Source organism: Phyllostomus hastatus, unplaced genomic scaffold (genome assembly GCF_019186645.2).
Source record: "Phyllostomus hastatus isolate PE091 unplaced genomic scaffold, TTU_PhHast_1.1 phas_contig_244, whole genome shotgun sequence".
NCBI lineage: Eukaryota > Metazoa > Chordata > Mammalia > Chiroptera > Phyllostomidae > Phyllostomus > Phyllostomus hastatus.
The window spans coordinates 1798222-1811781 of NW_025333796.1; the positions used below are offsets into that span (position 1 = coordinate 1798222).

The 13560-nt window shown below is 60.4% G+C and overlaps 1 protein-coding gene across 4 annotated transcripts in view; it reads left to right on the forward strand.

Moving 5' to 3' along the window:
- DPP6 (dipeptidyl peptidase like 6) overlaps positions 1-13560 on the forward strand; it is a 519939-nt gene that overhangs the window by 216359 nt on the left and 290020 nt on the right. The window contains exon 1 of one of the 4 annotated variants that reach the window (XM_045837843.1): positions 7725-7890. The exons of the other annotated variants lie outside the window; for them this stretch is intronic. Within the exon in view, the coding sequence (XP_045693799.1) occupies positions 7840-7890 (51 nt within the window). The 5' untranslated portion in view covers positions 7725-7839. Of the gene's footprint in view, positions 1-7724; positions 7891-13560 lie in introns of those variants that run through there. 4 annotated transcript variants of the gene reach the window in all.

Here is a 13560-nt window from a genome sequence, read left to right on the forward strand (position 1 = left end):
AAGGCCGAGGGGCTGGTCAAAGGTTTGACGTGAGTCTGTCAAGTCAGTAGTTTCTCTCCCGCTCTTTGTCTTACTCCTCGCTCCGGGACGTGTTTATTGATCTCAGACCGGGAGGTGGGGAAGGAGACAGGAACAGAAAGACGTCGATGTGGGAAAGGGACATCAGTGGTTGCCTCCTGTACGCGTCCCAGCCAGGGACCAAACCCACAGCCCGGGCCTGCGCCCTGACCAGGAACTGAACCTGCAGCCTTTCGGGGCCCAGGGCGATGCTCCAACCAGCTGAGCCACCGGCCAGGCTAAAGTCAACAGGCCTCTCAACCCTTGAATCTAGGTGGACTCACGTTCCCCGCCATCCGGACGGGTCGTGGGGCAGGGACCTGTATGACTCGTCAGAGGGCTGGCGGATGACTTTAAAAATGCAAATTTTCTGTTGCATTTCGTTTTCTTTGGGCGAGAGAAGGATAAACTGGTTGCACCCAGGGGCGTGAACCGCACACTCTTCTCTCGGAAGCACCAGATGCGCCGACCACGGGCCGCGTGAGTTGGGGCGAGCGTCTTCCTGTCCTGACGCTTCCGCTCCCCCACTGTGGGGGCAGGCGGGGAGAACACCCACTTCCACGGCTGGGGATAACGCCATGAGCTCACCCCCTTACCGTGCATAACACTTGGGGTTTGTTGGGTTTTTTTCCAGTAAAAATCACAGTTTAAAACTCACCGTCGTGACCATTTTTCACGCACAGTGCAGTGGTGTCGAGTGCCGTCTACCACTTTGCTCTGAAACACACGTCCAGGCCGGCACGGCTTTCCGACGGGGAGCCCTGGGTGGGCACTGACACGGGCTCGGAAACAGTGTCCCGTCAGTAATTACAAAGCGAAGACCAGACGTGTGGCATCTTAGCGTGACCCTCCCCCGCCGTGCCGCCCCGCACCCCATTCACAGGCCTGCCTGGAAGTAACTTGTTCTTTTGTCTCGAATTGTCTTTGACCACCACCTCTCCCTACTGTGCACCTGGTTCTTTGCAGATAAATCGATGGCCCCAAGGTCAGATAACTTACCTGTGTCTGTGTCACCGGAGATTTGCATCCCTATAATGAATGCAAGCTGTTCATTTTCTGCTTCTCAATTTCCGTCTTGCCCTCCGTCCTTCCCCCCCTTCCCCTCTTCCACCGTCTTCACTCTTCTACGTCCTTGTGACTCCTCCCCATTCCTCTCGAGTGTGTCTCCTCCTCCCCCTCCCCTCTCCTCACACCGCTTCCAAGCGGCCTTCTTCAGTCCATGGCTGCTTGTCTCACTCACTGAGGCTGAAGTCCGTGGTCCTGTGGCCCACTGGCCGTGCCGTGTGCTTGGCTTGCCAATCCAAGCAGCCCTGAGCCGTGGCAGAGCGGGGCGGGGGGGGGGCTGCCGGCCATGGGGCAGGGGGATGGGAGACGACCTTCAGGGCTGGGGACCGCTTTTGTCCACGGAACGCCACCTCCCAGCTTCCTTTGGCAGAACCAACAGTGGAAATAAATTATTCAGGAAAGTTTCGGAGGACTCTCGCTGGCTCCCGGCCTCTGAAACCGTAACCGAAAGCCGTGTCCGCGTCATTTCTTTGTCCGTGGAAAGCCGTGCAGATGAATCGGTGTGCCGTAGGGCCGGCCCTCGTTGGTCTGATTTTTACTTATTTGTCATGTCCCCTCAGGCGGAGTCATTTCCCGGTTAAAGTGTCTGCCGAGGGCACTGTGGGGTAGGCACGACCCGGCCCGGATTCTGGGGGTCCCCTTGAAGCCTGTGGGGTACTCACTCCCTGCGGAAGGTGTCTGTGACCTTGAAGAACAAAAGGCCATTGGTCCTCGGCGGCCAGAGCCTTTATATGGGTGGCATCCCACGGGGACTGCAGGGAGCCCAGCGTCCACCGGGGGGTCTGGGAGCGGGGGCGCTGCTGCGGGGGGAGCCCTGGGGGACGCCGCGCCCTTTAAAGTGCTTTCCTGCTGACCTGCGAGCATCCTCCGTTGGTTGGTTCCCTCTGGCTCCAAGGCTCCGTCCCCGACCACAAAGTCAAAGCCACAGGAAGGCCCGGAAGGGCAACACACCGGCTTCCTGTCCCCGCCCCAGCAGGCGTGTCGCAGTTGCAAGGAGTCGCGGACACCTGTAAGAACGGTGCCCCGAGAAAGGCAGGTTCTGGGGGAAGCCTGCCTCGGGGGTGTGTGAGGACAGTGAAAAGGCTTGTGACCCGCAGCCGCAGACGTGTGTGTGCGTGTGAGCGAGGCTCCCAACCGAGGGCCCCCCGCCGAAGGACGCGGCTAACGTCCCCCCAGAACTCCACGGCTTTCCCGAGGCCCCTTCTCGCACGGGGTCCGGCGGAGGTGAGGCCTGCTGGAGTGCGGCTGGGAGGGTAATAATAGGGGGTGATCATTCATCGTTTTAATGTGAGCCTTTCCCCTAAAGTGTCCTACGGCGTGCTTGAGCGTGATGTAATGGTGTGATGGCACAGAATGACACGCGTGTGATTTTGTAACAGAAGGGTTGGTGATAAAACGGGGGCGTTAGTTGTGCCTCGCCCTGTGCATTTTCCTGCCTCATTCGGTGACAGCCCTCTCCCGTGGGTGTCAGTCCGGGGTCCCAGCCTGGGCGGGCCGGGCTGGGGAGCCTGCGGGAGCCGACAGAGAGGAAACCGTCCCGGACCAGGGAGGCCAGAGGTGTTGGCGTGGCCACCTGGAGCAGAGGTCCGAGTGGGGCTTTCGGGTGGAACCCACGGGGACAGATGAGACCCCGGGGAGGGCTGGGCAGGGCCCGGGCGGGGCCGGTCCTGGGTTTCCCGAGCCCCAGCCACCCCAGAGAGCTCTGCGGCCCAAGCCAGCCTCTGCGGAAGCGGCAAGACCAACACACACACTCGCAGGAGTAGCCAGAATGACACTGTGTCCTGTAGCCCAGGGCAGACGATCAGAAGCCCCTCCCCCGTGCTTTGTCACGGCGTAAACCCACAGGACCCCGGACTGGGCCTGGGGGGAGGGGGTGCCCCGGTGCTGACCGGGACCCGCAGCCTGTCAGACAAAACGCCGGACGCAAATTCTAGATGCTGCAAAGACAACCAGGGAATGTGATGCTTCTCGTGCCCTTGGATTTGTAGAGGTCATGCAGTACAAGGAGGGTGCGGGGTGGTAGTGCCCACTGTGTGTTCACGGAAAGTTTCGGGGCACGGGGAGTGAAGGGCGCTGAGGGGCCGCTGGGTCCGGTCGGATAGTGGGACTCTCAGAACGGGTATGTGCCGGGGAAGCCGCGGACCGGGCTGTGGCATTCCGAAGCTCAACTCCCGATCGCCGGAAACTCAGCCCTTGCACGCACAAGGGCTTGGTGCTTCGTGAACGCCGTCTCCGAAAATCGGACAGCAGGTCATGTGTCATCCGTAGCCCAGGGGGGCGTGTTTATCCTGCCCTCCCCGCTCGCCGGCCGCCACGTCAGCCCCGGCAATGACCGTCACTGTCTTGGCCCCCCGATCAGAGCCCCGGTCTGGCTCAGGCAGGACGCACTCGCCTGCTCGGGGAAGCCGGCCTGGTTTGCTGTGGCTTTTCAAAAGTATCAGCACGACCTTTGCGGTTGCAAATTCTCTGCGCCGCGTCCCCGTTCCCTGGCGTCTCCCTCCACTTTGCGATGCCGTTGAGTGTGTTCGCTGTGTACGGGTTTAGGAAGGCAAAAATGAAGCGAAGGCAGAGTCCGTCATTTACTGAAAAATCAGTACCTGGTTCCTGTCACCTGTGGTACGGTTTCAACGGAAATGACGTTACAGTTCGTGGCTCGCCAACCATGTCCTAAAGGTTTGGAATCACCCCCGTGGATTCAAACGCCGAAAAGGAAAAAACAACAACCCTCATTCTATAGAAGTAGAAGACGGTGAGAAGTACATTCAAAATATGACTTACTCACACAACACTTGAGTTAATGCCCATGTTTATAAAACTTCAACAACTGTCCCTTTTGCCCCCCATACTGAGGTCCACGGACATCCTGTTTTTTGAAAAGCGACACAGATGACAAAACTCCAAATGACTTGGAAAAAAATACGATGACCACGACAGAATCTAATTTTTTAAAAGATTGTATTTATTTATTTTTAGAGAGGGGAGGGAGGGAGAAAGAGAGAGAGAGAGAAACATCCATGTGCGGTTGCTGGGGGTCATGGCCTGCAACCCAGGCATGTGCCCTGACTGGGAATCGAACCTGTGACACTAGAATCTAATGTTTTAAGAGCTTTGCCTGATGACGAGGGACCGGTGACCTGCCCTTCCTTCCCCATCCCACGCAGCCATTCGGTCTGCCCTGTGCTGGCGTTCCACGTGGTCTGTTTGCAGGACTACACGTCCATCATGCCCGCCCTTCCAAAGCCGTGGAAATTCACGTTCCCAGGATTCGTGTCAGCCGTTTTCGGGGAACTATCCGTCAGCTTTTCTTGGTCCTCAGCGCGAGGGTCTCTGTTGTGAGACTCTTGATGGAGGGAACCCTAGACTCCCTGCCGGTGCCTGGGCGTGGGACCCCTTCCACCAGCGACCCTGGTTCCTGCCGCCGTCCTGGTGTGTGTATCTGGCGACTCCTTTTAAGTGGAAAGCGGCCGGGCCGGCCCCGCCCCCCCACGCACAGCTTCCATAAGGACGGGATCAATAGGCCACCCGCAGGCCTGAGGCACTTAAGACTCCCGAGTCCAAGGAGCCGCCCCTTGAAAACTGCCGGCCAGCGTTCCGAGTTCCAGTAAAGCTTTTAAGCTCCGAGGGAGATGACCATTTCTTCGTCCTGGTTTTCCATTCCAAGACAACAAGGGGCCGTCCTTCAGATAGGGAGGGGGCCATTACGGTCCAGACAGCGGGGCCGTGGCATAATTCGAGAGGTCCAGAGCGAGGTCGCCTCCCTCTCGCCCTACCTGGGGTACCTGTGTGCACCTGCCCACCCACCTGCCCGCCTGCCTGCCTGGAGCCGGAAACCGCTGGTGTTTTGTAGGTTTACCCAGTGGGAGCCGGTCCTGACAGGTCTTAAAATCAAGGTCCCGAGGTCTCCGCCCTCTCCGTTCCCTGGATAAAAGCCCAGAAAACCTTGACTTTTCCTTGACACTGTGGCAGAAAATGTGCAGCCTGTTTCATGAGCATGTTCAGTGCGTTAGGGGCTATGACAGTAGTTTGTAAACATCCCCAGCTTTTCTCTGGGTACTCAGCGCGTGCCTTTTGCCGGTTTAAAACCGTTTAAGGTGTGGGGAGGTCGAGAACCCGCCTCTCCTAGGGACCCGTGGGCTCAGCCTGCTGCCAGTCCGTCCTGCTGCTCTGTTCAGGGGGACGAGCACGCCCACCTTCTCGCCTCAGAAACTGCCAAGTGCTGTCACACATCGAGACCGTTGAAGGGCCAGTTGGTCTCAGTGTTGGTGGCCTTGGGAGCAGGCAGCCTAGGGAGATACCTGCGTGAGGTGCGGCAGCCAGGGTGGGCCAGGCCACGCCCCAGGAGTGGGCAGCTCCAGGAGCCCCGAGGCTCGGGAAAGTACGGGGTGTTTCTCACTCGTGCAGCACGTCCCCTGCCGGGTGGTCGGCAGGGGGGCTGTGCCGTCACATCCGCACTTGTCACCACGTCCGAGTCCGAGAGAGAGAGCTCTGGGCATTTCCAGTGGCCTCCGGAGGGGCCGGGGCTGATGCGGCCCCTTGCTCCCTCCAGAACTCGTGGGCCAGAGCTGTCTCGTGCTCCTTCCAGCCACAAGGGAGGGGCCGGGGGTGGCGGTCGGACATGTGCCAGAGGAGGCGACCACACAGTGGACGACCCTGTGCTTTTCGTTGGATAGACGCGCTGTCAGCCTAATAACAGAAGGAGACACGCGCTGTGAGGACAGAGGCTTTGTACCTGGCCTCCCCGGGCGCCCGGGTCCCGGCCCTCAGTCTCCCCCCGACGCAGGCCCGGGAGCTCACCCCTCTGCCCCCACCCGCTGCGTCTGGTTCCCGCCCTCCTCCGCTGCGCCTTCAACCATCCTTCCTCCCACGGCGTTCCCCCCGGCGACTGCTCTTTGGGGCTCAGGACGAGACGGGCCGAAAGGCTGCTGCCGTCCACCCTTGAACCCCCTGCCCAGCACCGACCTGCACAGCTGGGTTCCCGTCCTGCCGTGTGTCCACTGGCGTCCAGTGTCCAGCCTTCCAGCTCTCCCGGCCTCTTCACCCTTCTGTTCCCCCTCCTTCCCAGTCCCGCTGGGTCAGCCAGACAGACTCACCCACGCTCTTGGGTCATTCACCCCCCCCCAGCCTCTAACCCCCCCCCCACCCCCCCCCCAGCGTACAGCGCATTGCTTCCGTGACACTAAACATCTCCTAAGCAGCCCCGGCCGGGCGGCTCACCGCTTTGAACTGTCATCCCGGACACCAGAACTTGAGGGTCCGGTCCCCCCATCAGGGCACGTGCGGGCGGCAACGACCGATGTTTCTCCCTCTCTCTCTCTGTCTCCCTGCCTCTCGCTCTAGAACCAATGGGCACAGCCTCAGGTGAGGGTTAAGTGTATGCATTTATGCAGCTTCTGGTGAGAAAACCCCAGAAAGGTGCCCACTCACTGCTGCCCCCCCGTGGCCCCTCCCCCCGGGCGCACCTGCTCTTCCCCGGGCGTCAGGACGAAAGATGGGTGTGTGTGGGCCAGGTGGCGTGACGGTGCGGATGCGGCCCCTCCCCCCGTAAAAGGGGTCCGAGCAGGGATCATCTGCCTGTGTGCAGTCCTCCTGCTAAACTTCCGTAACGGGAGACTCACCTTCCCTTCCGGGCAGTGACGGGGACACCTGAGCCCCACACAGACGGCCCCGGGCGCCGCTCCTGGACGCATGGGTGTCGCAGTTCGTCCTCACCTCCTCAGTCTCGGAGCGCCTGCCAGGTCCCCACCCTGTGCCCAGTGCCGGTGGGTCAGGTGCTGGGCAGACGGCGGCCTGGTCCCTGTCCTTTGGGAAGCTCTGGGTCTCCATGGTGACCTGGTCCCCTCGTGGGGGCGGCGGCGGATGATTAAGTCCCAACAACAGCTCTGGGCCGCAGATGTCTGTCCCAAGCACAGCGTGGGCGCCTCTCTGGCTCCCCTAGAGTTTCCCACGGTGCCTGGCCTGGAGGGCAGCGCTCCGACAACGTGTGTCGACTGAATGTTTCAGAAAACATGGCGGCCGGGGGGGTGCGGCGCCGGGCCCGGCCCCTCTCTGCACACTGCTTCTCGGGAGGGGCATGGAGACAGCAGAGGAGGCGTCTCCGGATTGACTCCTGAGGTCCCCCACCTTGGCTTATGCCCCTCGGGAAAGCCTGCCTGTCCCCTCAACATGGGACTGCGTGGGCAGCCGGCACGGGTGTGTCTTGGCATGTCCGGCGTTCACCCTCCATCGGGAACCGTGGCTAGAAAGCCCTGTCCTCCAAGACCCCAGGCCCTCGCCCGCCCAGCTCAGAGCCCCACCCAAGACGCAGGGACCGGTGGGCAGGCTGGCAGTGGCGCGCTGGGATGCATGGGAGAGTCTGTCTCTCTCGGAGCGGAATGTGGTTTCCCAGCCGGCCCCCGGGAAGCGGGCAGAGGGAGTTGGGGCTGCTTAGAAAACGGTGCCGGTTTCCCCACGGGAGCCGGGGAGGGGCCCGTGCAGACACCCCAGAGGTCTCCCGGGGGTGGCGCCGGCAGCCAGCCGCTGCAGGGCGGCAGCTCCCTGCCCTCTGGTCCCCCGAGGCAGACAGTGTCACGTGCAGCTATTGGCTGCCTGGGCCGAGCGGCGAACACTGTGGTCGCTGGCAAGCTGCGTTAAAAGCCGGGAGTGTCTCCGGTCGCGAGAACCTGGGGCCTCGGGCGTGCACTGCTCACACCAGCCCAGCCACGGGAGCACACTCTGGGGATGAGCGCGTCCAGGCTGCCCGGGGTGGACAGACTAAAGCGATTCTGGAGGGTGAGTAAGGGAGACAGATCAACTCACTGGGGGGGAAAGTTTAACGTGGGGCGGGGAACTCGGAAAAATCTAATGTGCTGCCGGAGGTGTTCTGCGTGCGGGACACTGGCATTATCTCGCAGAATGCCCGTGGGGAGATCGGCTGTGTGTTCCTGGCACCTCGCCTGAAGGTTAGAATTTAATTTTAACTGATCTGTAGCAGACACCACCAGCAGCCGGGCCAGCGCTGGGTATTGACTCAGAGGCAAAGTCTGTTTTTTTTTTTTTTTTTCGTAAAAGGCAGGTCAGCCTAGGGGCCGCGGAATGACGGCAGCGTCTCTGGACGGCCGCCCGTGCCTCCCGCAGCTCGCCCTGACCTCGTCGCAGGGAGCCGAGTTGGAGGCCGGGCCCGGGGAGCCCTGAGAACGAGCCGGTGTTTGCTCCCAGGGTTGCTGGGCTCTCAGAAGGGCTGTGCTCGCAGACCGGGCAAAGCCGAGGACACCGCACGCTGTGTCTGGCCCCAGCGAGGCACGGGATGTGACCCAGGCGGCGCGGGCCACGCACGCCCTTCAAAGGCTCGGGCGCACGGTGGAGAGACCTGGGCGGCCGGGGTCCTCGGCGCTGAGCTGGTGCGCGCCCAGCTGCCTCTTAGCAGATGGGGGTGGGGGGGTGGGGGTGGTGGTGCCTGGAACCCCCACTTCAGCCCCTTCCCTGGGGATGAGGAAACACCGGTGGGCAGCGGTGCTTGTTTCCCCGTTGCCAGACTCCAGATGCGGAGCAACACGTACAGAATTCGCTCCTGGATAGTCTCGGGGGGATTCGGGCAGGTGGGTGTACGTGCTGCGCATTGGTATGAGACTCCGGTCCCTTGAGTGTTGTTTAGGACTTAGGAAGGAAGGGAGGGAGGGAGGGAGGGAGGAAGGAAGGGAAGGAAGGGAAGGGAGGAAGGGAGGAAGGGAGGAAGGAAGGAAGGAAGGAAGGGAGGAAGGGAGGAAGGAAGGGAGGAGGGAGGGAGGGAGGAAGGAAGGGAGGAAGGGAGGAAGGGAGGAAGGGAGGAAGGAAGGCGGGGGAGAAGGAAGGGCCCCCAAGCTGATTTGCTGTGACCCCCCCTCCCCCAACACAGAATGAGGAACTGGAATAAAATCCTGGGTAAGTTTCCATCTTGCTCTAATGTTATGCGACGCCACAATGTTTTGCATGCTAACATTAGCGCCAGCTCCTCAGGGTGTGCTGGGTGAATACATCGCTGGCGGGCGGTGTTACTGAATGCGTTTCTGACTTTTCTAGGTAAGTGGCTCTGAGTCATGTCAGGGGCTGGGGTTGCGGACGCGCTGCCCATGACTCCGTGAGTCATGGTTCCTCTTTACTTGGACGTTAATGCTCATCAGTGAGTTTGCCGGGAATTCCGAGATCACGTCCTTACGCAAAGATCGACATTCCACGGAGTAGAACCAAAATCGTTTCTTCCCAAACTGAAGCATATGGGTGGTGGATAAATGGGTGTTTCGTCTGGTGAGACGAGAGCAGAGGAAAACCTGTGAATGATGACACTCTGTATGTAGAGGCCCAGGGGCAGCTTGCCCAGCCCAGCCCCAGTGGGAAGCCTGTCCCAGCACCCACCCACCATCCCCTTGACCTTGGCCCCGTGGCTGAATGCCCTTCGTCTCCCATCTGTAAACGGGGTGTCTCCTCCCAGCTCCCAGATTCAGCCTGGGCGCACAGACAGACAGCGGATTGCTCTCTGCTCGAAATGCACCGAGTGTCTGTCCAGACCGTGTCTGAAAAACCCCAATTACACTTGGCTCCTGGCTGTCCGGGGGCTCTCAGAGTGCTTTGCTGAAATCGCCCCCAGACTGAGAAGGCCTCTCTCTCCCCCTGTGGCATCCGGTGGGACAGGTCAAGGTCACGTGGAGACATGTCAGGGCACAGGAAGGTCATTGGTGGTTCCTCTTTCGCAGCCTAAGCTTCATTTTAGCCCTTAGCCTCTCCGGGGATCTGGAAATGCATCCAACACCCCAGCGTTTCAGGTGGACCCCTCCGTCACCGTGTCTGCGAGGGAGGCGCCAGGGCACCCCGTGAGGGAGGGTGTCCCCACACTCCCCGCGCCCCGTCAGCCCCGCTCACGGGAGGGGGGACCCAGCTCCACAGAAACAGACCCCCAGGGCTTCTCCGGCCAACAGCACGGCCCGGGCCGGGCCGCGCAGGTCCAGATCGTCTCCGAAGGGTCCCTTAATTATTCAGGGGCGGGGAATTGAAATGGGTGATGTAATTACTCTGTAGTCTCGGCTCTAAATTATTGATCCCCTTCCTCAGGGCGGTTTTATTGCCGGCCACTCCGGACTGTTGTTAATACAGTGTTTAAAAACCGGAGAGAGAGGAGGACACCATTTCAGAGAAAGGATTTAAAAGCCTCTGAGTGGCTGTGTGGCCTCCTCCACTCGGGCAGCCGACATCCAAGCCAACCGTCCCCCACCCCCCATGGCCGGCCTGCCTTGGGTCCTGGCCCCGGGGCGGCCCCCGGATTCCGGGAGGAGCCCCCCTCTGGGTCAGGACGACCTCAAGGGAAGCCCATGCGTGTGGCTTCTCAGAACTGGGCCCTGCCGGGACTGTGTCCTCATCCAGTCAAGGCCAAGTGTCCGAGGGCGGGGCCCACGAGACCAGTGTATGTACGTGAAGTTCTCAGGTCCTTCTCCAGGGCGGCCAGATTGAGAACAAGGATACCGCCCGACGGCCCCGCCTGCCTGCAGCATTCTAAATACTGAGTAACAGTCTAATGGTTGCATTTCACAGAGGAAGCGCTACACAGTTTATACTGCGGCGGCTGTGCCGGTTCCCCCTCCGGTCCTGGGCCCTGCTGGAGGCGAGGAGTTGAAAGCTGTGGAGCAGAAGATACAAACGACTTCAACCCCACAGCCCTGCCCCGCACCACCACAGCCAAAGTAGCTTTCTCACCGTTGGGCTTTGAGTCTCCAGGGGCCGCCAGAACCTTTGATTCCCTAAGGGGACGTTTTCTGCCCTCGGAGCAGTGAACTCCCGTTCCCAGGGCGAATGAAAGCAACGCTTCCCTTCACGCTTGTCTGCGGTGCTGCGCGGGTCTGTTAGGGTACAGAGGTAACCGGAACACTGTCCCGGCTTTGAGGAATTCGCAATCCGGTGGGAAAAGTCGTGCGGCGGTGTGTTCTGGGGCGTCTCACCCTGACGGGGCTGGGGGAGCGGTTTCCCAGTCTCAGAAACGTTTCGTTCGTGTCCGGACCTAGAAGGCAGGCCCCACCCGCCTCCTTTGCCCACTTAGAGGTAGCTGAGTCGTCGGGGGGATGTTTCACTCTCCTGTCCGCAGGCGCCTGATGGGCACAGACTCCAGACCGGCCCCCCGCCCCCCGCCCCCCGCCCTCGGATGGCACAGCGCGTTCCGGCCGGCGCGCAGCAAACCTGCTTACGCATTCCAGTGCGCAGGCCTGTGTGTGCGCTGCGATGACAGAGGAGGTGGTGGGCAGCTTGAAAGGAACGGCTCAGGAGGGACAGCCGGTTGAAGACGCAGACGCCCTGTGGACTCCTGCCCAGCCCCCAGGGCACGATGTCGCGTCCCCCCTGCCCCGGGTCTGCCCCCACACCTAACCCGCAGTGGGGTTTCCTCGGACCTCGGAGAGAAATGGCCGCCTGGGCCCTCGGGTGTCCGTTCAGGCTTGGCCTCGGGGCGCAGCATTGCCTTCCACAGACCTTTGTCTCTCCTCCGAGAAGTGCTGAGGGTGGGCGGACTCTGTGGGTGTCCCTTGGACGGCCTGGGTCCCCCGAACCACTGTCTGTCTGTTGTGAGAAAGAGGGCAGGAGGGTGGTGGGGAGTCAGACAGGGAGCGGCTGCTTCTCGCCCGGGGACCCAGCCCACCCGTGGGGTTGAGGGGGAAGGCTTGGGCGTTGCAGACAGCCTGGGGTGTGGGTGTGGGTTCTGCAGACAGGGGGGCAGGCAGGTTCTACCTGGGGAGCCCCCAAGAGGTGAAACCGTGCACCCCCCACACTCGCAGCAAATGCAGGCGCATGGTGGGCCCTCAGGGGAGGGTGGCTGGGTGCGCCCCACGTGGGACATGCACTCCCCCACTGCCAGTCTCTGCTCGGGGGCTCTGGGATGTGGCGGGGTGAGGGGGTGCCTGGTGTGGCAGTGGTGCATTTCGAAGAAGGAAAACACCACCTCTTAGCCTCCCGAGGCGGCGGAGCTGCTGTGTCATTATGTGAGTGGATACCAGCCCGTCCCCACCCTCTGTCCCGTGCGCCTCTGTGTGGAGACCCATGGGGCTGTGTTTGTACTGGAATTGCTCTGTGGCCTGGCTTCGTGTGTGTGTGTGTGTGTGTGTGTGTGTGTGTGTGTGTGTGTGTGTCTCCCCACACAAACCAGGTCAAAGAGGAAACACGAAGTAGCAAACTGCCGTGCATTCGAACAGTTTCACTTCTCGAAGTCCGCCCCTCCCGAGTCACGGAAGGACAGCCTGCCGGCGGGCACGCCGGGCCGAGGCGGCCTTGACTTCGCGCATGGCCTTGAGCACCGTCCCTTCGGAGAACGGGCTGAGTGTCTTCTTAACCAACGCTCAAAAATTATTAATTTGGCTCTTTATTCATGAACATTAAAAGCTGGAAGTTAATAAATATTTTATGATCCTAAAGCTCAAAGGCAGGCCTGATTGATGCTGTGGGTTGAAGAACTGAGGACAGGAAGGAGGCCTCCTCTTTCCAGAATTTGCCAAATCAATGTCCGGTGGGCCGCACTCCCCCGTCCAGCGTGGGACCAGCACCCCCCACAGCGGCCGGCCCCGGATGGGACAGTGCAGCCAGGAAGCCTGGGCGTGGCCCCCCAGGTCTCGGGGTCACCGGGGTATCATGCCTTTTCTGCCTCTTCCAGTGAACTTGGCCAGGATGCCCGGGGCTGGGGAGTAAGAGTGGAGTCTCACCACCCACTCACCAGAAAGGTCACAGCTTCAAAGAAACACGCGGCAGCTCTTCCTCCCGGAAAGGCGAGAGGTCCCTGGGCTGGACTGTGTCTTTGAAAGCCAGCTGTCAGTCTTGGAATGATAAGTTGGTTCGTCTTTCTTTCTTGCAGCTACGGCTGGGATAGAAAAGGGCCAAAGTGCACATTTCATTCTTTCATTCATATTGTATCGTTTTTACCCCTGCAAAGATGTCAGTTTCCTTTCAAGTTTTTCCCCCTGCCCCTGTGGGACCACAGGCAATTCTTGGGGTTTGCTGTTGATTAAACGGGTGGAGGAACCTCTCGGATGGGCTAAAAGAAATGAAATGAGGATAAATAGGGCTTCTCTTTTCCGAAGGTCTGAAAAAAAAAACACACAGAAATTCACCCTGTGCACTGGCAAGAGCTGTTACATCTGAAAGAAAAAAGAAACACATTGAATAAATAGCCTTTTCGTGGCTCTCAAAAAGGTGGTCGTTTGAGGAACTATTTCGAGCCCACGAAATCTTGAGGGTCGCATCGCTCTGTGCTCATGGGGGAACCTGGAGAGTCCCTGGTACTGGGGATTTTCAGAGAAAACCCGCCGATATTTTACAAGGGGAAACGTTCAGAGGCGAGCTGCGCCTTCTCGGGCTTGGCTGATAGCGAGTAACCGGGGAGCCGCCGCTGGTGCCGATGGCTTCCCAGACGGACACAGGACTGGGGGTGGGGTGGGGGCGGGGGGGTGTCTGTGGATA